We start from the raw sequence: 27,675 nt of genomic DNA, 5'->3' as shown, positions 1-27,675 counted from the left end.
GCGCGGGGCTTTCCCTATCGCGACACGAGGCGGCCGCTCCGCCCCGGCGGCAATGACGCACTTCCGCCCACCCATCATGGCGCCGGCGGGCGCACATCCGGGTACACCTGGGCGGGGCCGGCGTTGGGCGAAGCCCCGCCCCCCGCGCCCATCCCGCGCCGCCGATTGGGCGGCGGCGCGTCCGCCCTCACCCGCCCCCTGGCGGTGGCGGGGGGTCGCGGCGGCGGCGGCGGCGGGCGCGGAGCGGCGGCGGGCGCGGCGCCGGCATGAGCGAGCTGCGGCAGCGGCTCGGCCGGGAGCCCGGTGGGGCGCAGGAGCCCGAGGAGAAGGTACGCGCCGGGGGAGCGGCGGGGGGAGGCCGGGCAGCGGCGGGGCGGCGCGGCGCGGGGAGCGGCGGGGGGGCGCGGGGCCTGCGCGGCCTGCGGAGCGCGGGGGACCCTCCGCCTCCTCCCGCCGGGGCCGCGGCTGTGCCCCCCGGCCCGCCCCGCACCCCGCGCCTCTGCCGGTGCTCGGCGGCCTGGCGCTTAGTTTATTTACTCCCGACACCCCCAAAACCGGCCCCGAACGAGCGAAGCCCGGCCGGGGGGGGGCTGTGTCCGGCGCTGGGCAACCGGGCCCGCATCCCCCTTCCAGGAACGTGGGATCGGGGCATAAACTGGTCTTATGGGATATCAGGTGGGGGTTACGCACCCCTTAGGGAAGACTTCGGTGTCTCCTAAGTAACCCCCCCCGCGGTGGGGTGCCTGGTCGCCGTCGGGGGTTTCAGGAGGTTTAACGGTGGCATTTCTCCGAAGAAAACCCATGAAAATGAAACCCCGACTCCGTTTTCCTGTAATGTCTCTCCTGTTCCAGTGGGATGCTCCCAGGTCGGCATTCGCTCCGTGAGTTGTGTCGTCACCCGTGTCATCTCTACCCCTGCGCCTCCTCCCCAGAGAGGAAAAAGAAGAACAAGCAGTCAAGAAAAAACTTTTGTTGATAATATTTCCAGGGTCAGAGAGAGCGAAAACTGGAGGGAAAAGCGGTTCTTTGCTGCGTTTGTACCTTGGGAACAACCCCTCACTTGTCCACTTGCCCGTAGTAGCATCATATTGACGTTCCCTCTGCTAACGCCTGAAGTACACGATTTAGAGAAGCGTGAAATCATCAGGCGCAATGTCTTTTGCAGTTTAAATGTCACATTTAATGCCGTTTTGCATGCCACTGTAGCGCCTGCTAGGAGCCGTACAGTCAGGTTTGAGGGAGGTTTATTGTTCGGATGAGATTCGAGGGGGAGCTGGGACAGACCACGCTGACAGCGTCGAGCATGGGCTGCCTCGGCGTAGACCTGACGCTTCTGCCTTTTTTGTAGCTTACGTGAAGTCGAGAGACATCCAGATTTCCCGACCTCCGTGAAGAGAGCAGTAAGATGGCTCCTGTTTTCTTGTTGTTGCGCGTAGGGCAAAGCCGTTATCCTCTAGACAAGTACGTTTGTTCTCAGTTGGAATTTATTTTGCAGCAGAAAATCTTCAGGGACTTTTATATTCCAGAACTTTGGTGGGAGTTGGAAGATGTCCCTCAGCAGCCTGGGAGGGCTGGTACTGCTTAACCGGTACGCGGACTCCCTCGGCCAAGCTGCGATCTCCCTTTAGCTACTTGTGATGCCTTCCTAAAGAAGGTCAGAGGGCCGCTATTTTGAGTGCAATCTTGTTATCTCCAGGCAAGTATGCTTTTTACATATAATGAGCCTTCTGAAGGGCTCCTCTAACAGCACCTTCGAGTCAATGACTTGAAGCGCCCTTACGAGAGAGGGGGAACATTTATGTCGTGCTGCTCATCCTAAAGCAGCTGAAATGAATCGCAAGAGAAAAAAAAGAAAACGAAAAAATGTTTCCAGGCAGTGAAGAAGAGCTCCTCTGAGGTGCTGGACAACAGAAAGCAGTTACGGGAGGCAGAGAATTTCCCAAAACTGTTAAAATCGAGCCTGGCAGGAGGTCACCTGGGAACTGTAATCCTGCCATTAGTAAAACCCTACAGCGTCGTGCTTTCTGTGGCAGCACACCTCGCTGGCAGATTTTTCTTGCCTCCCCTGAGATCAAGCCGTTGTGCTTTTAGCGCTCGGGAAATGCCTGGCAGAGCCTGGCAATAACAGCAGGATAAAGCCAACGCAGCAAAACTGCTCGCGCGTGTCCTGTTTATCGGTGGTCTCCGCCTGGCCGGTGCGTTCCTGCAGGTATTGCTGTCGAGAGGGGAGTTCCCCGTTTCTGCTTTGTCATTCGGTTCGCCTTGCCAAGAAAAATAATTTAGCGATGTATATTGTGTTCTACAGAAACCCTTCTGTCTTCTCAGAAGAGCTCTTGGTGCGTTAAAGGAAACGAGTTAAAACGAGATGTAAACATCGAGGCGGGTTTTAAGATAAGGCACGGAAAGTTGTGTTTCGTACTTGATCCCACTTTGCAGTTTTGATAATGGAAAGCGAGAGGCTGGTTTCACTTTCTGGTCCTCTAACCCTTGCACAGTGTCGCGGCTTTGATGTGTTCCTCCCCGCTGGCACAGGGCAGTGCTTACAGCCGAAACTGCTGCTTCGGTTGAGACCGTCCGGCCAGAACATTTTAAAATCGATTTCTGTTAAAACTGTTGTGCAACACACAGTCTTCGTCTCAAAGGGAACAAGGCACCATCTGTGTACTCTGCTCGGTGAACTCCCTCTGATCTCCCCAGTGGAAAAACAGGGAAACTCGCGCTGATACTTGTGCTTGGTACCCAACTTATTTGTGCTTGGTACCCATTTCCTTAGCCCGAAGGACGTGGATGCTGTTAACTGTTGCTGTTAGTGTGGAGATATCTGAGATTAGAGGATTGATACAAGTTTTAGTTTCTTGCTGCCTTACAGATCCCGTTCTTTGTAGGCTCGTTCCTTTGCTTTATAGACTCATTATCTAAAACCAGAGGTCAATGCCTTCTCTCCTGTGTTCTGTGCATCCCATTAAATCACATTTTCTCTTCCAGCTGCCAACGAGAACAAGGGAAGTGAGAAAGAAAATTGTTTCACGATGAGTGCAGCGCTCCCGAACATTTCTGCTGGTTTAGTGGGATTTTAAGATGTACTTGGTGTGAGGACGGACGGTTCTTTCCTTTTCCAGCCTTTTGCTAGGACATTGTCTGAGATCGGGGGGGGGTCTCAGACATCCCGTGGCCTAGTCCCAGGGAAGGAGAGGAGGGCAGGTCTCTCTGGGCAGGCTTATCTGGGCTGCACGTCACACCCCTACATCACTTGTGGCTTTGTGTGCCAACCCCTTTGTCACTGGCAGCCAGTGTCTTGCTGGAAAATACCGTCCCTTTTAGGAGAGGTGGCAGCTGCAAGAGCAAATGCAAGTGGTCCCTGCAGCCGCCGTGCTGGCAGGCGTTTCTGTGCGATGGCCCGTGCGGGTGGGTTTTTGCACCGTGCAGCGCTGGGCACCTCATTGCACCCACCGCAGCCGGGCACCCTCATTTCTGACGGGAAGAGGGGTGACGGCGACGGCAGGAGCGTTGCGTCGCTGATACGAGGCCTTGAAGAGCAGGCATGAAGTGAGCAAGGGTGAAATGTTTCTGTACTTGTGAAGGGTTCGATGATGAGGATTCTTGTTCTTTCCGGCCCGGTTTTGCTGTGGACTGATGGTGTGACTTTTAATCTGGCTACGTCTGTATCGCGTGGTACGAAAAGTGAAAGGCTCTGGCTTCCGAGCCTTGTGATTTCTTGTGCTCCCAGGCATTTTGCGAGACTTCCCTAGTGATCTAAAGCGCCTCGAAGATGCTGAGCTAAGTGAATGCCGGGCGTTTGAACGCTGGCGCTGACAAGTAACTGTCCCTTAGGGCTGCTTGGGAGGGCGAGGGGTGGAGGTGAACGGCTGCCTGGTGCGCGCGGGAAAGGATGCAGCAGCTCCGATTTTGGCGTTGGGCGTGGGAGAGGTGCAGGACGCAGAGAAATGACGGTGCAGGCGCTCAGAAGGTTTAGGCAGTTTCAAATCCTGTTCCTCCCCAGGTCACAGGAGAGCCCCCAGTATTGGGAGTTTGCGGTAACAAGATGAGGTTCTCGTAGGACCAAGCCCAATAAACCATTGGAGTGATGCCTCTCTTCGTCTTCGTTGGGAGAGGCAGAAGTACAAGTCCGCTTCCAGACCCCCCCCAAAGCCTTATTGTTTTTAATAACTCTTAATATTATTTGAGGCTTGATACCAAGCATCAGTTTGCTTGGCTTCTGCTGAAGCGTGAGCCGCCGTTATTCTTGATAGAGGCTAGCAGTCTCAGGTCTCATGTGAGAATACATTTCAGCCTTCCCTGCCGTTCGACGCTCAGCTTTCCGTGTGCCTGCCAACAGGAGTGCTTTGGTACCCGTTACTGTTAATTGTGGCAAGGAGAAATTGGACCGACTGCGTTTCTAATGGAGCTCGTTATAACCGGCTGTCGAATTTAATACCTTCGCCAGCTGCTGGCCTGCCCTGGAGCTGCCAAAAGAGCTACAGGCTGCTCATCGCGTCCTTCAGATGGAGTTAGACTTGACCGCTGCTCCTTTTTGCAAAGGAGTTCCTTTGAACTGCCTGTTTCCTCGCTCATTCGTGGCGACGCCGGAGAAGTTTGATCCCAGGAAGACTTTGTCCTGTTAAGGGTCGGATGCCTGCACCTCGGGCTGCGAGGTCCTCTCCGTCCCGCTCCGCAGGGAGCTGTGCGCGGCACTCGTGCGTGACGGAGCGAGCACGGAGACTCGCGGTGCTCAGGTGAAACCCCCCAAGTGCACAGGGCTTTTCTGTTACTCATCCCTTTGGATATTTTCATAGCTGGCTTCTGTTCCCTCTCCGTAGCTGATGACTAGATGATTTATTTCTGCCTGGTCTGGAGGGGGCTGCACAAGAGAGTGTCTCTCTTGGCAGTGTCTGGCAGTCGCCGGTACCTCCAGGCAGATGGCTGACCTGTTTTCTGCAGCGTTCCCGCTGGGTCTTAGTGGATCTGGGAGCTTCTTACCGAATTGCTGCTCCGGCGGTCTGTCCTCGCTCCCGACTGCGTCTTGTTAATTGTGTGCAGTAAGGTCAGGATAGTGCAGGGTGATGGAGGGAGGTGGTGGCACATCCGCGGCTCCCGAGGGATGTTCCTGCTGTCTTTGACCCCCCCGTGGCAGGCTGAGGCCAGCGTTCTTGCCCAGCGCTCCGATGAGCTGTTCCGTACGTGAGGGGTGTCTCTGCTCGCGCTTCCGAAGCCGTGTGCTTGCAATGATGTGCTGGGGGGGGGTAGTTCTTGTGAATGGAGGGACGTCTGGGGCTGAGAAGAGGGAAGCTGTGGTGAGACGTTTGCGTTTCTCTTCCCAGCGGGGAGAAAAGCCAAGGGCCAATTGTGCTGTCCATCAACTGCATACCACACATGAGCTGGCAAGAAAACCATTTCATCCTCCTGCTTTTAATGAGCAGTGATGTGCACCAGGGGTAGGCTACCCTTGGAGATAAAACCCTTAGGAAACCAGCTTATGTGAAGAAGCAAATCCATACGCCCTTTCTGAAAGGAAAGAATACTGCCGCTTTTCTTTTTATTGGCCAGGACACGTCTGCTGGAATTTGGGACAGAAAATTATTACTGTGCCAGTCAACAGCTCTATTGTTTTCCCCCAAAACGTGGTCCGTGTCAGCAGGTGTCCCTCCTGGTGACCTGCTGCACTTGAGTTTTCTCTGATTTATGTTTTCCAGGATTACAGAGGACCGTGAAGATTCATAGATTTCTCTTTTAGAACAAGTCGTGCGATAGGTTTATGTAGGTTTATGGTGATAGCTGTACCTTCAGAAAACCACTGATTTGGGTTTATCGGGATTGTGTCTAAACATACTGGTCCAACTCCTACATGGCTCCTTTCCTTGATGAGCTCAAATAAAGCCAACGGGATTGACCGGTAGAGAAATGTGAACACAAGGTTGTGGTACCACCTTATAGTCAGCAAATTAAATACACTGGTAAGATTTTTTTCTAATTAGGTTTTGGAAAAATATGTATAACTCCAGAGGAATTTGAGGGTCAGAAGCCATCGGCCTTGGCATGATGCAAGCTCTCATTTCAGAGGACAAAAATAGACTTTTCCTGCACTAACCTTCCGATGCAAATAGTGTACCCCTGCCTGCAGAGCTGTTTGTTCTCCCTCTTGTTTCTCACGGCTCTTCCAAATAACAACAGATCGAAATGTCGAAACGCGGCCTCTTTCAGCCACCCCTTCCAAGAGGTGCGCAGGAGCTCTGCTTCCTTCTTTCTGTACGTGTTTCCCTGTCTCTGCAGGGACAACAAAGCCAGACGCTTCGGTAAATGCCACGGCAGCAGAGCGATGGCAGTTAGATCCAGGAGAGCCCAGTCCGGAAGCTTATCTCCGAAACATCTCCATCACGTGTGTCAGAGGGGGAGGCAGGTTCCTTTCTCGACCGTAGGAAATTCTGGGGGAATGCCAGAACCAGCAACCTATTTTTGTGCTCTTCTGTATACAATAGCTTCTCGAAAGGACTCGGAGCCTGATGCATTTACCCTCTTGATTTCCTGGAATAAACAGACCCCGGAGCGGGCGCTGCGCTGGGGGTCAGGCAGAGGATTAGCTTGTGCCGAGTGAGTCACAGGGATGTGCGACTCCGCATGAATCGTATTTGCTGACACTGGGATCAGGCTCTCGTATCATCAGACCGTCGTGCGGGTAAACGCGAACTGTGCATACCTCCCACCGCTGCCCGCGGGCGAGCTGAGCTTGCTTCTGGTCAAAACAAAGCGGGCGGCTTCGGGAGCGTGAGATGGCACAGGGAGTTTTCTCAGTTACTTCAGCCACCCCGCAAACATTTATGCTTTTTGTGGTCTTATCTGCTAATGGTTTCCATTTTTAGGCATGCCCTAATTTCCGTGCGTGCTTTCAACTGGGATGTGTTCTTTCGGCGTGGGGAAGGGAGCCCCATATAAACAAAAATGAAAACTGAGCTTTGGTTTTTTGAGCAACAAATCAAGCGGGCACCACTGGATGCCGGCTTGGTTGGGGGACAATCAATATCTTGACTGGGGGACACGAGAAACTTGAATTTAATTGCCCTGCAGATAACTTCACAGCCCAAGAGGACACGAGCTACTTTGTGCCCGCTTGCCAAAAGGCAGTGCTTTTTTGGGACCGTGGTACAAATGAAACCTGGGCGTCTCCAGCCGTCTCTCTCTTGTTTCACCCTTCTGAGCTTGTAAACCTTTAAAAGAGAATATTCCATCATTCGGGAGCGAGGGGGTGATTTTGTACCGCGGGGGACCTGCCGGGGCTGGGTGGCCGCGCTGCGTGCGGTGGCTCAGCCCTCGGGGACGGGCGGGTGCCGTGTGGGTAACGCAGAGAAGGGGAGAGGGGAAGGGAGCAGACAGGTTTTCCCGGACGTAGGAAGCAAACCCACTTTTGAAAAACATTAAGATTTTCATAACCGAGGCCACTGGGTTTGCATCCATTAGACTAATTATATTGGCCTTGGTCCTGCAGATGTGCTCAGAGGTGAGAGTAGTAGAGGCTTTAGTACAGTTGGTCGCTGTTGTTCTAGCTGTCGATTTTATTGCCTGAAAAAGCAACTATATTTTTCTCATTAGCAGTGTATTAGCATTTTCCGTCACAGCTTTTTGTTAAAATCTGGCAGGAATTCTAAAGAAAACAGCACCTTGCCTCAAGAAAGGTGCACAAATAACGCGATTTCATGAACTAATTTAATCTACCAGCCTTCAGTCCTTAACCGTATCTCCGTATTGGGCAGAAAATTTTTGGCAGGGAGACAGCTGACTTGTTTCTATGACAACTGAGATCGTGTCATGGATACTTGGGCAAAAAACCTGATCGCTCCCAGCGTCCGCTGCGCGAAGGCCATTTAAAACGTGAGCACAAATTTCTTACCGCGTGTGTGCCGGAGTTAAGTTGTTTAAAGAGAGCTGAGCCAACGCATTTCTCCGTGTTATCTTTCTTTAGGGTGATAAAATACTTGTTCACGAATGTTGCTTAGATCCACTGATTCCACGGGTCTGACAAGCGAGTGGGCACCTGGGCTTTTTTCCTCCGTCATCCGTCAGGAGGAACGGACCTCGCAGGGATCTGGGGGTTTTTACTCTTTCTTCTCATCATGACTTGTGTAGAAATGAAGGAGTTAGGATAAAATGCATGTTGCTATCTTGATTTTATTCCTGCATTACTTTATTCCCTTGATCCTTTAAGAAGCCTCCAATACTGAGATGGCAAATTGAAGAAGGAGCACCGGGCTCGCCTACGGTGCTGGACAGGCAGATTTGCACAAAAGGATTTTCAATTTAATAACTCCATGTTGGTAAACAAAAGACAGTAAAAGCTACTGCATCTGATTGTGTTTTAATAGACTTAATGCTTACCCTGGAAAAGAAATGGGAAAATAAAGCCAGATTCCAGCCGTAATCGGGGGGAAAGTTTGTTTTGTTCTCGCTAATGGGTTTTAATTGTTTCCCGGCTCTGCATCACGCAGGCGGATTTCTGACGCCCTGGCACCCTTTGCACCGGGTGCTCTGGCCTCCTGCCCCGGAGGAGAGGGGCAGGGGGAACACCGACAACTGAAATAGCAGGAAAAATCGGCGAGGGAGAGGTGTGGTAAGAGAATACGGAATAAATGCAGCTGGAGTCGGCTCTGTCCCAGCACGGAACACCGGTGGAAGGTGGTGGGATTGCTGAAAGGTTTCATTTGTCTGGGCAGCGTCTGGTTCAGTGGGACCCTGGTGCAAGATTGAAGCTTTCAGGTACCAGGGTTGTGGGGTGTTAGTTTCTCCCTCAAAGTCATGGTAGGTTCAGGCGTGATCAGATGGATGTGAGGATCAGCCCGTGTCTAAATAGCTTTGATTTTAGGAAGAACCTAAACAACAGCCAAAAAAGGGCTGAGAAAAGGTCCGTTGAAGGCTCAAGGAGGGAGTATGGTCTGGTAGCTGGGAAAGGAGAGAAGTGGTGATTTGTGGGTTAACTCGCTGCAAGTCTGCGTCTCTCCAGGCTTTTGCTACCAGGGCGGAAATAGGAGAGAACAGCTCAGGAGAGGCATCAGAAAGATGGTATTTCTTGGCGGAGCAGCAGAATTGGTGACAGGATGCCATCGATTAGAGCCAGCTTCCCTGAAACACTGTTGGTGCTGGCCTTGCGGGACGCTGTTTGCAGGCTGTGGCTTAACACAGCCCAAACCCGCCCCGTGCAGTCACAAGCTCTTTGCAGAAGAACCGACTGTAATGAGCTTAAATTTTCACGGGCAATAGCCCTCGGCGAGCGTCGCTCACTGTCGTCTGTGCCGGTTTGCGCTCTCTGCTTGCTGCTGCAAGCTGCTCTGTGGGAAGCGTTGCTATCTGATGATTATCCCTCGGGGACGGGGATCCGGCTGGCTGGGTTGGAGGAGCAGCGAGGGGGCAGTGGGAACGTGCGGGAGGGGGTGACCGAGGCAATGCCACAGCTGGATTAAGTAGCCCAGACCAGGGTGCATCACGCTCAGGCTTAAACAAGTTATTTGGCACCCCGCTCAGCTGCTTAAACTGGTGATTTGTAGGCTGATGGCTGCAATTTGCATAAAAGGTATAAAAATAGTGTCAATTACTGAGTCTTCTCCATAGCCTATATCTGGCACAATGTCCTATATAATCTCAGCAGCCTGTTTCAAGGATCTAAGTAGGGAGAAGAGCTGATTCCCGACGCTGCTCAGTTGTTTTCAAGATGAAGATGTCAAAATGTATGCTAGCCCTCACTTGGACTGCTGATTTCTTCCATCAGGGAAAATGTTTTGCCTCCACTTCCCATCAGGCTTAAATTGAGCAAGCAAGACACGTGGCGGGAGTGAGTCCTACACTTGAGCCACGTCCCTTTATCTCAACAAACCTCTTGATTGCTGCCTTTGTGCTTTCTGGAAAGAGCGTGGCAAGGTTTCTTGGAGCTGTGGGTATTGCGCGTCTGTTGCACAACCTCTCCTATTCCCACTGCTGAGGATGCAGCGGGGAACAGCGGGATGCGGGTGCCCTTGGACTGATCCTGCGAGCCTCAGCCCCTGCTCTGGGAGACCAAACCACGTTGCAGCACCAGGTTTGGGTTGGCGTTGTGCTGAAAGCGGCGGAGCCGGTCGCTGGGGATGTGGTTCACACGAATTGGGCTGCACCGTTGTGTCAGTGCAAGAAATCAGGGGCTGGGCGGCGGCAGGGACGGGGATTGCCCGTTCCAGCAGCTGTCAGATTCGCTCGGTTGCAACATCAAATTCCTCTGTCTCTTGAGCTGTGCAGTTGCTTTCATCCTTCGTGTTCTTGGCCAGGAGGGGAAGGGAGGGAGGCATCAATGCTCTTTCCCTTTCTTTTGGTCTCTGAGCACTTTGCGAAACTTGGGCTACAGGCAAGGAATAATTTGCCTGTTTTGCACTTTGCCCTGCAACGTCAGTGCTTTGGGGAATAAAATGCAGGGATGCTGGCTTGGATCGGCTTCCTCGTTCCAATGCTTGCTCCTTGTATCGCACGGCTGGCGAGCCTGGGGCTTGCGTGAGATGATGGATGCTTCGATTGCATTCTGCCTAAGGTGTTTGGTTTTAGCCTATACGGGTGGTGGTGGTTGCCGTGAGTATCTAAGCGCTTCCTTGGCCATTAGATTTGAATCAGTCACGTTAATTTTTTCTTTTTTAGAAATGCGCAACAAGAGAAGCAAAGCCCCCGTATCCTAAACGTAATCTAGAAGGCCAGAAGGAGAAACGGAGTTTGGGCAGGCTGGAGCTGAAGCTTTTCTCTGCTATGTAGATTGCACACAGGGGTATAATTCAGAGAATCCTGTTCTTGGAGAAAGCATAAAGAAAGCATTGGGATGGGAAACAGAGTGTAGCTAAACACAGTCGTTTCCCAAAACCTGCTCAGGAACAGGGCCCCTGACCCGTGCTGTAGGATGCCAGACCCAGGGTCTTCAGTGACTTTTATCACTTCCAGTCTTTTCGCCTGCTGCCCTTTGCAGCTGCCTTACAGATTTGTGTTCTCAGCTAAATGGCGCGAAATCTCTCTGAAGTCTGAGCGACAAGTGGATTTTACGGGTCAGTTAAAAACCAGCTGAAGAAAAGGCAAGTTGCGTTTCTCCGCCGGCTCTCCACACCCACGTGAGCGCTGCCAGAGGCCTTCAGTTGTGCTTTCCTCGTCCTTCCCAGGTGATGGGAATGGAAAGAAGTGGGTGCGGAGCAAGGCGAGGAGGAGGCGACGCGGGGTGCGATGGCTGGTGCTTTGCTCGTCCGCGGAAGTCTTCCCTGATGACGCCGCCGTATTTTTAGCTGCCTCCACCCGACAGTGTCTAGCTGTCCCCGTCTGTTGTACGAACCTGGCCTGCAGCCTTGGGGAGTAATTATCTTTTCCTGCTTTAAATAAGGGAGCTACTCAGGTCTTCCTGCTCCAGTGAACTACAAATACCCCTCGATTTGGTCATACCGAACCGGCCCTGGTGGGTGCTTGTTTTGGTGGGGTTCCCCCCTCTCCAAACGCGGGGCAGCGCTGCCTGGGAGCCCGACGGGACGAAGTCGCTTTGTTTGCAGAGCTCCCAGTGTTTGTCAGCTTGGCTCTCTCCTTGCTTTTCCTGCAAACGCGCTCTCCTTTCCGGGAGGTTTAAAATAGCCCGTGGTCTGAGGCCAAATACATGGGCTCTGCTTTGCCTCATGCACGAGCGCTCCCCAGGGAATGGCGTTTTCCTTCCTTGCTTCAGGGACTGAGGAGCAGGATGAAGCTCTGCCGCGGAAATGAGGGGCAAAACATGGACGTTTGGATTCGTTCTGTATTCAGGGGGTGTAGCGGAGGAAGCACTGCTGCTGGGGAGAGGGCATGGGGCTGCCTGGGAGACGGGAGGTCACACGTAATCCTTTTTCCACCACTGGCCTGTCGCAGAGCCTTCAGTAACCTCCTGCCTCGCCTGTATTTATTTACCCCCTAAATACAGGACTTTGCTCTAAGTGCTGGAGCAGTACAAGGGGTGGGGAAAGCACGTGCGTTTCTTTCCAGTACATCAGGTTTCTTCTGTGGCCAGGGAGGATGGTCGGGCCTGAGCGATAAGCCATGCTCTTCCTCTTCAGCTATCTGAGGACGGGCTCCGTGTTATTTTTGGTGCCTGCATGTAAAGTCAGCCCTTGAAAAGTCTGTCTGGAAGCCTTGAGCCTGTCTACTTGGAGGCCTTTCTTTCTGTCTAATTTGGGCAGCGTTGCATACTTGGAGATCTGCCTGGGGATTGGGAGACCTTGTAAAAATTCCTGCTAACAAGCCCGTGTCCCTTACGCGCTTGCTGCACTTGGAGATACTCATTAATCAACTGCGAGGCGTCTTTACCTGTTCGGAGGGGACGGATCCTTTTCTGTGGCTGCCGCAGAGACTGATGGAGGGTAAAACCTGTCACTTATGTCACCTAAAACTCTTGGTGGTGTTTCCTGTGGGTATAACGCCATGTAATGCCCAGAATATTTTCTTCTCTTTCTCTCGTGCAGAAGCAGGGTGGTGGTTGGTGTTACCTTCCCGTGGGCTGCTCTGGGTTTCTTCGGAGTGTCTAGTGTCTTCACTGTGTCTAGTGAAGCTCTTTGTCTCTCTTTAACTTGCAGGAGTCAGAGTCTGAGAACAAGCTGGATGGAGAGACAGCATCAGACAGCGAAAGCAAATCCGAATTTGGAGGATCGCCCCCGGTGCCGACATCGGATGACACTCCAGAAGTCCTGAACAGAGCTCTCTCCAACCTGTCCTCAAGGTAGCACTCACTGAGCATCGTTCCCCTCTGCTGCCAGGGTCCCCACGTCCTCACCGCGGCTTTCCTAGCCCCGGCAGCATGGCGGTGGTGGCTGGAAGCCGAATGAGCAGCTCTCGGAAGCGCCGCGCTCTCCCTCCCTGGCGCGCAAGCAGGAAGGTGCCCCCGAGGCCACAGGAAACAGAAGATGGGGGTGACGGTAGCGGGGAGAGCAGAGCGCCGCGCTCGGGGCTGCTGTGCGTGGGAGAGCACCGGTGGTGGTGGGGGCTGCGGGAGGGCTGCCTCGCCGCGGGCTCGGTCGTGGCAGGTGAGAAGAGGCCCGGGTGGGGCAGAAGACGTTGCGTTTCACTTTGACTCACCAAAGTCTTCATCTGCCCTGGTTTTTAACGACTTGGTGTTGACCGACTTCTGCAGGAATGCCTGAGGAAAGCACGCTGATAGGGAGAAGATTTAAGAACAAACTGGGAATGTTTTCTACACACTGCTTTGGGGAAAAAGCATCTTGTTCCTATCATGGAAGAAAGTGTCTCTCCTGGATGTGTTGTGAGGATGGGAGAGGCTCAAGGCGGGATCTGTTGGAGAGTAGCGAGGGTACAAGACGCCAGGGCCCGTGTCTCCTTTTCAGAAGGAGTGCAGAGAGGGGTAATGGTCCCCATTTTAGAATCATAGAATCATAGAATTGTTGAGGTTGGAAGGGACCTTTAAGATCATCGAGTCCAACCTTTAGCCTACCCTGACAAGAGCCACTTCTAAACCATGTCCCTCAGTGCCCCATCTACCCTTTTTTTAAACACCTCCAGGGATGGTGAATCCACCACCTCCCTGGGCAGCCTATTCCAATGTTTAATAACCCTTTCAGTGAAAAAATGTCTCCTAATATCTAATCTAAACCTCCCCTGATGTAACTTGAACCCGTTTCCCCTCGTCCTATCACTTGTCACCAGGGAGAAGAGGTCAGCCCCCATCTCTCTACAACCTCCTTTCAGGGAGTTGTAGAGGGTGATAAGGTCTCCCCTCAGCCTCCTCTTCTCCAGGCTAAACAACCCCAGCTCCCTCAGTCGTTCTTCATAAGGTTTGTCCTCCAGACCCCTCACCAGCTTTGTAGCCCTTCTCTGGACACGCTCCAACACCTCAATGTCCCTCTTGTAGCGAGGGGCCCAAAACTGAACGCAGTACTCGAGGTGGGGCCTCACCAGTGCCGAGTACAGGGGGATGATCACTTCCCTAGTCCGGCTCACCACACTATTCCTGATACAGGCTAGGATGCTGTTGGCCTTCTTGGCCACCTGGGCACACTGCTGGCTCGTATTCAGCCGGCTATCAACCAACACTCCCAAGTCCTTTTCTGTCGGGCTGCTTTCGAGCCACTCTGCCCCAATCCTGTAGCGCTGCATGGGGTTGTTGTGTCCCAAGTGCAGGACCCGGCATTTGGCCTTGTTGAACCTCATACCATTGGTCTCAGCCCATCGGTCCAGCCTGTCCAGATCCCTCTGCAGAGCCAACCTACGCTCAAGCAGATCAACACGCCCGCCCAGTTTAGTGTCATCTGCGAACTTACTGAGGGTGCATTCGATCCCTTCATCCAGATCATTGATAAAGATATTAAAGAGAACCGGCCCCAGCACCGAGCCCTGGGGGACACCACTTGTGACCGGACACCAACTGGATTTAACTCCATTTTCCACCACTCTCTGGGCACGGCCATCCAGCCAGTTTTTTACCCAGCGAAGAGTACACCTGTCCAGGCCATGAGCAGCCAGTTTCTCCAGGAGAATGCTGTGGGAAACAGTGTCAAAAGCTTTGCAAAAATCCAAGTAGATAACATCCACAGCTTTTCCCTCATCCACTAAGTGGGTCACCTTATCATAGAAGGATATTAGGTTTGATAGGCATGACCTGCCCTTCACAAACCCATGCTGACTGGGCCTGATCACCCTGTTCTCCTGCATGTGCCATGTAATGGCACTGAGGAGGATCTGTTCCATGACCTTCCCAGACACCGAGGACAGACTGACTGGCCTGTAGTTCCCCGGATCCTCCTTCCGGCCCTTCTTGTGGATGGGTGTCACATTTGCTAACCTCCAGTCAGCTGGGACCTCCCCGGTTGTCCAGGACTGCTCATAAATGATACCAAGTGGCCTGGCGAGCACCTCCGCCAGCTCTTTCAATACCCTTGGGTGGATCCCATCCGGCCCCATAGATTTGTGCACCTCCAGGTGCTGAAGCAGGTCCCTCATCATTTCCCTTTGGATTACGGGGGCTTCATTCTGCTCCCCATCCCTGTCTTCTAGCTCAGGGGTCTGGGTGCTCAGGGAACAACTGGTCCTACTGCTGAAGACTGAGGCAAAGACGGCATTAAGTACCTCAGCCTTTTCCTCATCCTTGGTCACTATGTTGCCGGCCCCATCTACTAGAGGACAGAGATAATCCTTAGTCCTCTTCCTATTGCTAATATATTTATAGAAGCTTTTTTTGTTGTCCTTGACAACAGAAGCCAGGTTTAGCTCCAGCTGGGCTTTGGCCCTCCTGATTTTTTCCCTACATAGCTTAACTACCTCTTTGTAGTCGTCTTGAGTGGCCTGCCCTTCCTTCCAGAGGCCACAGATCCTCTTTTTTTCCCTAAGTTGCAACACTAGCTCCCTGTTTAGCCAGGCCGGCCTTTTTCCCCGACGGCTTGTCTTCTGGCACATGGGGACAGCCTGCTCCTGCGCCTTTAAGACTTCCTTCTTGAAAATCATCCAGGCTTCCTGGGCTCCTTTGCCCTGGAGGACTGCCTCCCAGGGGACTTTGTCAACCAGGCTCCTGAAAAGCCCAAAGTCCGCCCTCCGGAAGTCCAAGGTAGCAGTTCTGCTGACCCCTCTCCTTGCTTCTCGCAGAATCGAAAACTCTATCATTTCATGGTCACTGTTCCCAAGACAGCCTCCAACCTTCACATCCCCCACAAGACCTTCCCTATTTACAAACAACAGATCCAGCAGGGCACCTTCCCTAGTTGGCTCTCTCACTAGCTGTGTCAGGAAGTTATTTGAACTTATCCTGCAGCTTGTCCAAGGTGTGGGAAACGTGTAGTAGAACAGGAGCAGATGCTCTCCTGTCCTGCTTCAGTGCCCTTTGGAGGTGCTCTACACCTGGCTATTGTCTTCTGCATTTAGTAAAGTTCATAGCAGGGAAGACTGAGCGGAGCCGTAGCCTTGCAGCTGCTGCAACCAGGCCTTCGTCAGTGGATCAGGGTCTCTCTGCAGCCCCAAAAGGAACCTTAGGGTTTCCAGGGCTCAGTTTCCTTCCTGTGATGTGCAGAGAGCAGAAGTGCAGTCCTGCGTCCTTGCTTGGTTTTCACTTTCTCTAACGTCTTTCCTTCTCTGTGGCCTAGATGGAAGAATTGGTGGGTGAGAGGCATCCTCACGCTGGCAATGATCACCTTCTTCTTCATCATCATCTACTTGGGACCCATGGTCTTAATGACGATAGTAAGTGCTCCAGAGAGGTGCCTTGACGTTCACAGCGATAAGGGGGAAGGTGGCCGGGACGATTGCTGGGGTGGGCAGCTCGGAGCCTCGTATTTCGGAGGCCTTTATTCACCTTGCTGGATTTCTCTCTGCGCGGAGGAAACCTGGAAGGAATCTGTGCCCGCCTGCCCTGGCGCTAGCATTGGGCTGCAATTCAAACTGATACAAGAGGTTGTTAGAAACCTCCTGCGGAGGAAAGGGGAGGGAAAAACAACACGGTGAGCTTCCCATGTTGGATGAGGAGACTCCTGCCAGACTGACAGCAACTGCTAAACTATCTTTTGCTCTGAACACGCATGTTTTTTTATCTCCTTGAGGAAAGGGACGTTTAACCAATGTGTATTACAGCTTCCGGGTGTCTTTTTGTGCAGGTGATGTGTGTCCAGATCAAATGTTTCCATGAGATTATCACAATTGGCTATAACGTGTACCACTCGTATGACCTGCCCTGGTTCAGGACGCTCAGCTGGTGAGTAAGGGGGCTGCTCCCCATCCCCGCTCCCCATCCCCGCGCCCCGTCCCCGGCTTATGTGCAGCGGTAACGCTTCATCTTGCTGCGGACTGTCAGCAGGAGAATCATCTGTCTACCTCCAAGCCAGAGACCCTGGGATCGCCGTGTGTCGACCAGGGTCATGCGTTAGCAGCTCTTGTAAAGGAAAAGCCCCCCCAGATCTTGATAGATCAATATCTTGAAAGAACCCGTATTGATAACGTTTGTCCTGTTGTTAACGAAGCGCACAGAGATTTGAGTGCCATGATCTGTGCAAGGGACACCATTGACGGGCGTCACCACTTAGAGATGGGCATGGCTGCCTGGGTGGGATGGGATTTTTTGGGTGGTTGTGAAGCAGGGCTGGACACTGGGACCTAAGGGCTGGGGAGCGGGCAGGAGCAGGGCTTTCCGAAGGTACAGAGCAGGTGCTTTTAGCATGCACAAGCTCGCAGAGGCCTGCTGAGGAGTGCCACCTAAAGGCAGAAAGTCTTTGTGCATGAGAAGGCCAAAACCAAACCCCAACGGTTGATCCGTCACAAAGGGGAGCACTGAGTGATGCAGCCACCTCTGTAAATGAAGGTGACGTTTCTAAACTGGGGGAAATAAAGTCCTGGCCGTCACTTGAAGTTAGCCCGTTCGCAGTGTACTAGAGCAATGTGAAGACCTTAGGGATCAGTCACGTTCTGCGTTTGTCCAGAAGCCTTTTAAGGGTCCTGCTAACGAGCATCTGCATCCTTCCCAGGTACTTCCTGCTCTGCGTAAACTACTTTTTCTATGGTGAGACTGTGACAGATTATTTCTTCACCCTGGTTCAGAGAGAGGAGCCCCTGCGAATTCTCAGCAAATACCACCGCTTCATTTCTTTCGCCCTATACTTGACAGGTAGAGACCACATTTTCTGTTGGTTAATCTTCTCTGGGCTGGAGGGGAGAAATCTTGAGCTACTCTTGTCCTGAGTATTGTATCCAATGCAGTCTCCGTAGCGAATTATCTCCGCTGCTCAGTGATGCTGTAACTTGGCTGCATGGTTAGAGTAGTGGTGGCAAATCTCCTACATGAGGCTCTGTAGAAGAAAACTCTGCAACCGGTATGGGACAGCCAGGCTTGATTGTTCATCTGTCCAAGGGTTACTTGTAGGCAACGATATTTTGTGACTTCCAAAGTAGCGCGTTTTCCCACTCTGCATTACTGCTTTACTCAGACTCCTGAGGAGCTGTGCAAAGTCACGGCGAAACAGTATTTCTTATTGTTGAAGGTACATTCCCACCATTTACTTTTCTTCTGTCTCTCATAGGTTTCTGCATGTTCGTCTTGAGTCTGGTGAAGAAACACTATCGCCTCCAGTTCTACATGGTAAGGTTAAATGCCGGGCCTGGCAGCTCCTGCTGGAGGCAGAAGAATGAGTAGTGTGGGCTGCTCGAAGTTGGCGTGTAGAGGAATACGTGTCAGTAGATGCTTCTGTGCTGGCTGTGCATTGTAACGCTGCCTGGAAGAAAAGTTCCCGTGAGCAGACTGTATTTTTCGGAATCTGGCTCTGACCAGACTTCCCTGCAAACATGTATTCTCTTCTCTCTGCGCTTGTGGATGCTGTTAAGAAACTTGCTGCAAGCTGAGAGGACTGCACGAGGCTACTTGACTCTTGTGCTGAGGGTAGATGGCCACCAGGGTTAATTGGCTATGTCCCCCTTTTCCCAAACGTCAGGAAGGCGTTGCTCCTGTTTGACCATCGGCACAGCTAGTTTCGCTTTCCAGTATATTCAGCACGCAGGGATATGGCCTGGGTATCTAGCAGTCTTCTCCTCTTTTTGTGTAGTCAGTGTGATAGGGATGGGGGTGGGCTAAAGAGCGTTTGGTCCAGCAGAAGGCTTCCCAATGAAGGTCACCTCTGGGCTCGAGCTGAAGAACGTGCCCATCAATTTTACAGGTGACTGTTCCTGTGACTCTTGGTGTTTGTCGTGGTGAAGGTGCATGCTAGAAATGCACGTTTGCATGAGCCATTCTGTGTCTGAGAGGTATCGAACAGCATCTGATGTCTGCCAGCGCTGCGTATGGGCAGTGTCTTTAGGCAGGCTGGACTGCGTGCTGTCTTCTCTTCCAGTTTGGATGGACCCACGTGACGTTGCTAATTGTTGTTACCCAGTCGCACCTCATCATTCACAACCTGTTTGAAGGAATGATATGGTGAGTTGCCGTGTGTTCTGAGTCGCTTTGATTTCTGCAGCCTGAAACGAATGACCGTGTTTTGAGTTAAAACTGTTCTTTTAAAAAACAAATGGCCAAGGAGAGGGTGCTTCCTGGGAGGGCCCACCCTCTTCAGAATAGAAAAGCAAAAGATTGAGTGATACCTCAGCGACTTAGAACTTGCTCTGTTCTACTCGAGCAGTACAAGGAGTTGTTGTAAAGAAGCATCTGGAAATCGTGGTGGGGTGCAGGGACCTTTCAGGCAGCGTCAGGCCTGTCTAGATGCTTTCTCTTTCTACCCGCCTCTAGCAAATGGATGGGAAAGTGCTGCTCGGCACTTGATTTGGGGCAATGCTGTTAGCAAAATGGAAAAAGCCGCGCTGCGAAAGGAAGGAGATTACAACCTGCCGCCTTAATCCAGCTGCTGTGCAGAGGGGAAGCCCCTTTGGTGACCTTCCCAAGAGCAGGAACTAATCGTGGCCGCTTTAGGGTCGCGTGTTCCTCTGTGTGCCACAACCAGCCCCGAGTGCTTTGGGAGCCGCCTGCTTACAGCTACAACGCACCCTCTCCTGGGGGAAAGGAGGTGACCGTCTAACAGCACGTCACGTGTGGCAAAAGAAAATGTGCTTAAACCAGGCCGTTGTGGGGACCCGACCTGCTTTTTAGCCCAGAGCACTGGAGCGACCCCCCAGGTTTCCCTAGGAGCTTCAAGTGGTGGCTCCTGGCATTGCGTTGGAGGGGGAGGCGTTGATGTGATGGCACTGCTAAGCATCTTGTGAAGCAGCTGCTCATTTATTTAAGTCTTGGAGTTGTCGGACCTTGGCACTTTCCAACGGTTTGATTCTTCTCCCATCTAGGTTCATCGTCCCGATCTCCTGTGTGATCTGCAACGACATCATGGCGTACATGTTTGGGTTCTTCTTCGGCCGCACGCCGCTCATCAAGGTTTGTAACACTTTGGTGGACGAAACACACATTTTGCTTCCTTTGGGTCTAGTCCTGTGTTCCCCCATCGCCAGTTTTGTGGCTCGTTGTGGGCCTGAAGCAAGCCTCCAGTGTGAAGTTGGTGTGCATCCCAGTCCTTGAGGCTGTAAAGTTAAACGAACCGTTTCAGACCGAGGCGTTAGTGTCAGCTTCTGACCAAACTCTTATTTGTTGGTTGTTGGCACTAATTTGTATTTGCCTCAGCGATTCCCGAGTGAGGAAGGGCTGCTTAGGTGGGCGGCGGTGTGCGGAGAGGGACAGGTTGTAATTACCCCCTTCTCTCTCTGGCAGCTCTCCCCAAAGAAGACCTGGGAGGGTTTTATTGGAGGATTCTTTGCCACCGTTTTGTTTGGATTGCTGGTAAGTAGCGATCGTGGTGCTTACTTCATTGCTCTTTTCCTTTCGTAGGGTGACAGGGTTTTGTCTAAAAAAGCAGTCGAGTTTGCAGCTCTCCCAGCTCTTGGCAGAGACTTCCCATTCTCCTTACTGACCCGGGTCCGAACTGGTCCAAGGCCGTGTTGTGCTGGGTGCAGGTTCTGCAGAAGGAGCAGAGTCCTGGAGGAACTCTGTAGACCCTGTGACAGGTTCATTACAATAATTATCCTTGAAGTTTTCCCTCCGCTGCTGTTGGATGAATGCTGTGCATCGTTTCAAGGGCTGGGTGGGGAATTCGGCGCTCTTGGAATATTCTTCTCTGGTTTTATGGTGATCTCTGTGTCTGCTTGTTTCCATCCTCTCGGCCCAAAGGTGCAGCCTGTGCGTACGGGGCTCTGATTGCTGCTTGCTGAACAGATGCGCTTACTAAATGAGAACGCTTACTCTGCCTTTAGCCAATTATCGCTTCTCAGGAGAATAATCTTCTTAATGAAGCTGGGAGTGTGGCTCCCGCCTTGCCTTGTCTCCTTGAGTGGCCTTTTCCCTTGAGATCGGCTCTGCCACGTTGCTGGGGAAAATATGAATCCTGTTTTCTCTTGCTGCCTCTCTTTTTCTCTCTCCTTGAAGCTGTCCTACGTGATGTCTGGGTACCGGTGCTTCACCTGTCCGGTGGAGTTCAACAACGACACCAACAGCTTCACAGTGGACTGTGAGCCGTCCGAGCTGTTCCAGCTCCAGGAGTACAACATCCCCGTGGTGCTGCAGTCCGTGGTGGGCTGGGTAGGCCTCTCTCCGTTTACTGGATCTTATTTATTGGGACAGGAACACTAAGAAAAGAGAAGAGGGCTGTGTTTTGATGGTCTTCGAAGGAACGTGACAAGGGATGATGGTGCATCTGGAAAAAGGGGAATTTAGTGGTGCTCCGTGTTGGTTGAAGGCTCAAAGGAATTGTCCCAGGTCCAGTGGGACATGAACCCACTTGAAAACCAACTGGTCTGAAGCCTGGAGAGCACAGAAAGAGGGGAGGCGGTGGACGGTGCTAGTCTCGTTGAAAATCCTTCTCTGACCCGTTTTTCTTTCTGCAGAAGACAGTCCGGATGTACCCCTTCCAAATCCACAGCATCGCGCTGTCGACTTTCGCCTCCCTCATCGGGCCGTTCGGAGGCTTCTTTGCTAGTGGATTTAAGAGGGCCTTCAAAATCAAGGTGAGGATGGTGAAGGTAATTTACGTTTTAGAAAGGAAAGACCAAATGGTCGCTACCGCTCTGAAACAGTCCTGTGCTCTAGGGGGTGGCAGGCTGGGAGCTTTGGGAAGGGAGGGCAGGTTTGTTTGGTCGCCGACCAAATGCTGGAGCAGGATCTACTTTTTCTGAGTGAATGGGGAGAGACCTTAAAATTTCCGCTGCGAAATTCTAAACCCCACTTTGGTGCAGAACTTGAGGTTGAGGAAGAAAGACCCAGGCAGGAAATTTTGCAATCTGAGGCTTCCCTTGATGTCTTGCAGGCTGGTTTTACGTGTAAACAGTCTGTGTTTGGTTAAGATGCCTTGAAAGGCAAGACGGGGATGCAAGAGATAAACATTAGCCTTCCTTGGCCTTTGAGTGACAGATCCGAGGTCAGCCTCGATGCCCCGCCGGTGCTGGTGGTCTTCATAAAGGAGAAACTTTTTAAAACCAGGGAGCGGTTAAACAAAGTGTTGTCTTCGTCTGACTTTTGCCTTCGGGGAAGAATTAGAGCGAGGGTATGAGCGTCGTGCAGCGCTACATAAGCAAGTCCAGGTAAGGGGCATTTGAGGCTGCTCAATACGATTCTTTCTGCTTTGCGCAGGACTTTGCCAACACAATCCCAGGGCACGGAGGTATCATGGACCGCTTTGACTGTCAGTACCTGATGGCTACCTTTGTTAATGTGTACATCGCAAGCTTTATCAGGTATTTATTGCTTTGCGGTGAAGTTTGGGGGCCCTGTCAAACTCAAGTGATGCACAGGCTTGTAATAACACAGACAGTTGTTATGTCCGTTAGATTAACATCTGAAAACGCAAGACAGAGAGGAAATAGAGGCTCGATGAAGGGCAGCATCTTTCAGCAGGGTCATGCAGGGCTGGAAACACAACCCCCATTTACCGTGGTCTGTTATTCCGGTCCCTCTGAAACGCCTCCGTGTCCCTCCTGCTTCCCTGCGAGTCTTGAGGAGGATTTCTAGAGTTGAACGAGCAGAAAAATCCGATTTTGTAGCATTAACAAGTATTCTGTAGCCAAGCACAGAAGAAAGCCTGTAGGTGCACAGAAGATGTACTGAAGGAGCCGAGGAACTGCCTTTGTGTGGCTGCTTTGATTTTTGAGGGGGAGCACCTGCTGGTACGGGAAGATGCACAACCCTCTTGGAACGGATTGGGCTTGGGGTGGCTTTTTGTTTGCCGTGCAGCATCCTGTGCCTTTTGAATCCATTTCCACGTCTCAAATGGAGTGAAGCTCCCTGGGTAGAAGTGGTGAAGGAACGGGCAATACGGATGTTACTTTAAGGCTTATTATTTCGATGAAATTGCCCTTGGGTTGCCAGATACAAAGCCTTAGCAGTGCGACTCGTTGATAATGCTGCTTTTGTGTTTCAGAGGTCCTAACCCGAGCAAACTGATCCAGCAGTTCCTAACCTTGCGGCCAGATCAGCAGCTCCACATCTTCAACACGCTAAAAGCACACCTTGTCGACAAGGGTATGTTAGGGCGCTTGGAGGACGCGTAGACAGCCGGGCGATTGGAACGGGACTGAAAACAGACAAGCCTCTCTGAGGAAATTCCTGGCTTGCCTGATTTAAGACAATAACAAGGCCTCATTTCACTGTTACTTTTGTTCCTTTCTCGGTAAATGTTTGCATTTGTGGGGTTTTTTTAATAATGTATTTATAGCTTTGGTTCAAATGAGCAAATCTCGGGTTTGTAGCTGAAAAGGAGTGAAGGCTTGGAAGGGCTGTTGGGCGAAGCAGGAGGGTACGACTGTCCTCGTGGTCTGTTCTTAACCTTCGGTGCGTGTGGGCAAAGCTGAACTTTTCCCGTGAGCGTGTTTACGCGGGGGGCACACAAAGCGCCGTCCCTGCGACGGCCTCGGCGCGCGGGAGCCCGCAGGGAAGGTGAAGCCGTGCAGCTCCCCCGGGCCGTGGTGCGGGGCTGCCTTCACGATGGCAACTCTGGGGACCATCACCTTCTCCGGTGGTAACCGTGAGCGCGGTGTGAATTTTCCCAGAAAGCCACGTTTGTGCCTGTGCGCGGTCTCCTTGCGGACTGCGCGGCGAGCACGAGGCTCAAGCCATCGGAGGAGGATCTTGCGCGAATCCAGCCACATTTTCCTCTGCCCAGGCACGCGCACCTATTTTCACTTGCTGTTTTTTGCAGTGCCTCTCACATTCCTCCCTTACGGCTGATATTTTGGCAAATAAGATTTTGATAATCAATTGAACCAGAAATAGACAGGGGACAACGAGTCAAGAAACCAGCAGGCGCTTGTGGGAATGTGTGAGGTTCAAATTGCTTCAAAACTGAATCAAGTAAATAGGTTTTAGAGAACATTGGAAATTTCATTGAGTAATTCCTGCCAATTAAGAACAACCCTTTAAATAACTTAGTTCTTTTTTTTTTCCCCCCTCTCAAATAACCTTTAAGGAACTTTGAACCACAGCTTTTCATTTCTCAATGGTTGGAAACCCCGCGCTGGGATATTTTAACTAATTTGGAGAGCAGTTTCCAACTTGGGGTTTTTTGGTTTTGGTTTTTTTCTGAAGTTTGCTGGCTGGGGCTCCAGCACCCCGCTGGTGCTGCCGGCTGGGTATGTTGTTTTTCTTTCAGGGATCACGTCTCTCACCTGTTTGTTACTTGAGTTCTAGATGTCGTGCTGCTGAGTTTATCATGGTCTATGTCGCATTTCAGTCCGGGTTCGTTACCTGCAGGTTTCTGTCCTGCTTCGCTTACTAAAATCTTGTCATAAATAGTTTGTACTTAATAGTTGCAAGTTTTATCTAAGTACTTTCCTTTATTTTGTCATACTTTTTTATTATTTAAAAATGAGAGCCCTAAAGATTGTAAAGCTTTTCCTTTTTTTGTGATCAGACAGTGAAAATACCCCTGGTTTATACCTTACGCAACGTTCCCAGACACAAGGTGACTCTGATTTTACTTCTTTCCATAGTTTGTGCATGGGAGAGAGAAACTTTACCTTATTTTTACCTGGGGAAAGAGTGACAGGGAAAGATAATACGGAAGTACTTTGCTGTTTTCAAACAGTTGCTGAAACAAACCTCCTATGCAGACGCCCCCCCCCCCCCCCCATATGGAGGCATGTACACGCTGCAAGCTAGCTAAGCATCGACGGGAAATAAACCACCTGAAAATACTTCGTAGCTCGTACTCCATATTCTGATTCTGCCATTGCTTTCATTCACGCTGAGTGAGCGAGAGCACGCGTGTGTAAATGCATTAATAGATCCCAACCTCTCGCTGGCGTTTCCGTAGGACTCTTCCCTGTGTCATAAGCTCGGCTTCGTCTCCCTAAACAGGAACCACGGGGCCGAAGTTTGTGCCCGTTGTACTGCAAATACAGGTATTTGATCGAAAGCACGGGTTGCGGAGAAGAAGGGTCCATTTCCACAAAGTATTTTCAGCGCGGTGCTGGCAAAGTTGCCGGCTTCTGGCAGGAGTCAGGATTGCTGTGACGGAGCCAGGTGAGGATTGCATCTGGTCAATGCCAATGGTGTACACAGAGCCTGTCCTGGGCCGGTTGTGGAGACTGTTCTCTTCCAGCTTCAACTAGGGATTTATTTTCATCGATGTAGAGGATGTTGGTCCAAGCCCCCCCTGATTTGAAAATTGGAGGGGAGAATTAAAGCGCTTCCATCTTGCTTTGCCCAGGGGGAACATTTGGGCTGCGTTTCGTGACGTTTGGCTGAGTTTAGCCAGGCGAAGTGAGGGCACCTGCAAGGAGCACCCGGGCTGGGAGTAGGTGTGGAAGTGAGAGGTGTTTGTGTAGCCCTGGAGAAGGAGTTTGCCCTGTGGGGTCGGACGAGCCGGTGCTTTTCTGGATTCTCCCTGGCCATTGCCAACGTCTGCCAAAACCCCTTGTAGTGCACTGGTGGGTCAGAAGTCAGTCGTCAGAAGAAGCTATAGTGTTGGTAAATATTGCAGAAGCGTACTGCTCTTTATGTTAAGAAGTTTTTCATATGGGTCTTTAGTCTCCTGCTCGTCTTGCTTTAAACCTTTAGTTGTAATTAGTGGGGCAAAAATCCAACGCAAAGCTTTTCTGCATGCTTTTGATTTGAAGTAGCATTTGGGCCTTTCTGAGGGGTGTAGTGCTGGATGCGGACACTGGAGGGCAAAGCAGTTGTGTTTAGTGGCTCCCCAGGGCTGGGGGAGAAGCAGCAGCAGCCGCAATGCCCGAGGGTGGCTTTCCTGCTGAGCCCGCAGCGTTATTCTTCCTTCCTTCCCAGCAGAGCAGTTAAAGCCTGGACTTCTGAGCCTGTTTTGATCCTGAAGGGTAAAGCTACGTAGAAAGGGTTTGGCATCCCGTGCCGAAGCTCGATGAACTGAACGGGAAGAGCGCATCTGTTTGAGAAACGGAGGAGGAAGGGCGGGAGATGGGGGGTCGTTGAGGTGATTTGCACGCTGTACAGCTGATCTTGCTGAGACATAACTGAGGAGCACCGGAGCGTGTCCTCCGTCGGGCTGAGAGCTGGGGCTGGCAAACCCACTCCTATACCGCTGGTGTGAGTATACGTGACAGTGCTGCTCAGCTCTTAGCGACAGCATGCTGTCTCGGGGAGCGTCTGGTGGGTTTTCCCCATCAGCCCAGCCTGCGAGTGGCTTTCCTTTGCCGTAGGTGTTTCAAGTTAGGCTTAGAAAGTAAGAGGAAATGAAAAGCTGATGTTACTGGCTTTGGCAGTCCCTAAAGGAGTGAACTGTGATGCCAAGGGACGTGTAGCAAGACACGCTGCGTCTCGTTTGATTGCATTAAGCCTTGCAGGACCTTGGTCATGCTGCAGCTCTCGCAAGGTTTTAGGTTTGGAGGGAGGCTGACGTGCTGCTGGAGGGGCCAAACCGACACCAGGGATGTCTAGGTAGGGCGACACGGGGATGCTCACCTGAAGTTTCTCCGGCTGCAGGGCTCAAGCTCGGAATTGCACAGTAGATTTTGTTCACAGCGGGCTCCGCGACCGGAGAAGTTCCTCCTGCTTGTGCCCAGCAAGAGGGAATTAACCGTGAGAGCAGACCAGCAAGGGGGGAGGTACTGTATCAGCCAGCGCGTGTGCTTGCATCGGAAGCAAGAGAAAAGCAGGATTTGGCCAATGTGAAGCTTTGAAGCTGAGGAGGGTATGACTGCTGCCTGGCAGGGGACAGGCTGGTTTGGAAACACCTCTTACAAGAGTGGACAGAGAGGGACGTGAGTGTATTTAATGAGCAAAGGGATGGCACGTGGCTCGAAAGCCGCTTTTGGATGGCGTGAGAAGCCGTCTGTCCTGGTGAGGTCATTCTAAACGCTCATGGTGTTTGTTTGCTGGTGGGTGATTTAGCGATATGGGTCAGACACTGGTTAGATCCACAGCTGGAGAAGGCACGGCTGGGCTGGGGCTGTGTAGAGGAGCACTTGGCATGCTCTGAGAGGAATTCGCTTCTCCAGGGCTGGTCGTAGCCCAGACTAGTTTGCAGATTGGATGAATGGCCAGACCGTGGCCTGCAGTGCTGAGCGAAACACCAAAACCTAGTTTCTGCATACAGTGTCATGCCCTGTGCCGAGCAGTGTGTATTATTTAGGTATTCTTCGGGGTGATGGGCTCAGAAACCTGGTAACGCTGATCTGAAGGGGCAGCCGTTGCCTGGGGCTGATGGAACCCTGTGCAGCTCATGAAGCTGGAAATCCTGTAGCATCAGCTAACGCTTGGCACCAGGTTGCAAAATGCTGGTATCTCACATCCCAAGGTATGTCTGCTGTTTGTGATGTGTGCGGTGAGCTGCCCCGCGCGTGGCTGCGGCGGCATCCTGGCATCTCTTCCTTCCCCTGCCGCCCCCCAGCAGCTCCCTGTGACCGGCGGAAGGCGGAGGTGTGTGGAAAGCGTCCGTACGGCCCAGCCAGACCCTCTCGGGGACAGGTGTTTGTCACAAAAAGCATCGCGTGAAAGCTCCCGTGGTTCCTGTCCTCTTAACCAGCCCCGGAGTTGCATTTTGTACTACTGTAATCTTTGTCTGCTCCTGTTCTCCAGACCTGACATGTTTCTGCCATCTGCTTCTTTCTCTGTGCATTGTTCTTTTGATTAATGTTTTAGATACACATGTAGAGTTGCCTTTCTTTGACCGAATGTCCGAATGTGATATATTGTATATTTTAAAGTATTTACCCTATTTATATACTATATGTTACTGTTAAATAAATATAAGTTCCATTATC

The 27,675-nt window shown here is 51.8% G+C and overlaps 1 protein-coding gene across 2 annotated transcripts; it reads left to right on the top strand.

Annotated features, from left to right (window-relative positions):
* The first annotated feature begins 188 nt into the window (after positions 1-188).
* CDS2 (CDP-diacylglycerol synthase 2) lies at positions 189-27,675 on the top strand. 2 transcript variants are annotated; one of them, XM_063358462.1, is made up of 13 exons: positions 189-329; positions 12,570-12,712; positions 16,080-16,176; positions 16,587-16,684; positions 17,451-17,590; positions 18,003-18,061; positions 18,807-18,889; positions 19,747-19,834; positions 20,165-20,233; positions 20,876-21,028; positions 21,334-21,453; positions 22,076-22,179; positions 22,863-27,675. In XM_063358462.1, exons 1-13 carry the CDS (start codon positions 267-269, stop codon positions 22,990-22,992), a joined length of 1,347 nt encoding a protein of 448 aa, XP_063214532.1. In that variant the 5' UTR covers positions 189-266; the 3' UTR covers positions 22,993-27,675. The 2 variants fall into 2 exon arrangements, with proteins under 2 accessions (XP_063214532.1, XP_063214533.1); XM_063358463.1 differs by lacking the exon at positions 189-329 and adding an exon at positions 12,219-12,356.

This window comes from Chroicocephalus ridibundus, chromosome 23, assembly GCF_963924245.1.
Source record: "Chroicocephalus ridibundus chromosome 23, bChrRid1.1, whole genome shotgun sequence".
Lineage (NCBI taxonomy): Eukaryota > Metazoa > Chordata > Aves > Charadriiformes > Laridae > Chroicocephalus > Chroicocephalus ridibundus.
This window is presented reverse-complemented; position numbering and strand designations above follow the sequence as displayed.

Coding starts and splice junctions, on each gene's coding strand:
- CDS2 (XM_063358462.1), top strand. CDS start 267: ATGAGCGAGCTGCGGCAGCGGCTCGGCCGGGAGCCCGGTGGGGCGCAG. Junction 16,177..16,586: donor CCATGGTCTTAATGACGATA/GTAAGTGCTCCA, acceptor CTTTTTGTGCAG/GTGATGTGTGTCCAGATCAA. Junction 22,180..22,862: donor TACATCGCAAGCTTTATCAG/GTATTTATTGCT, acceptor TTTGTGTTTCAG/AGGTCCTAACCCGAGCAAAC.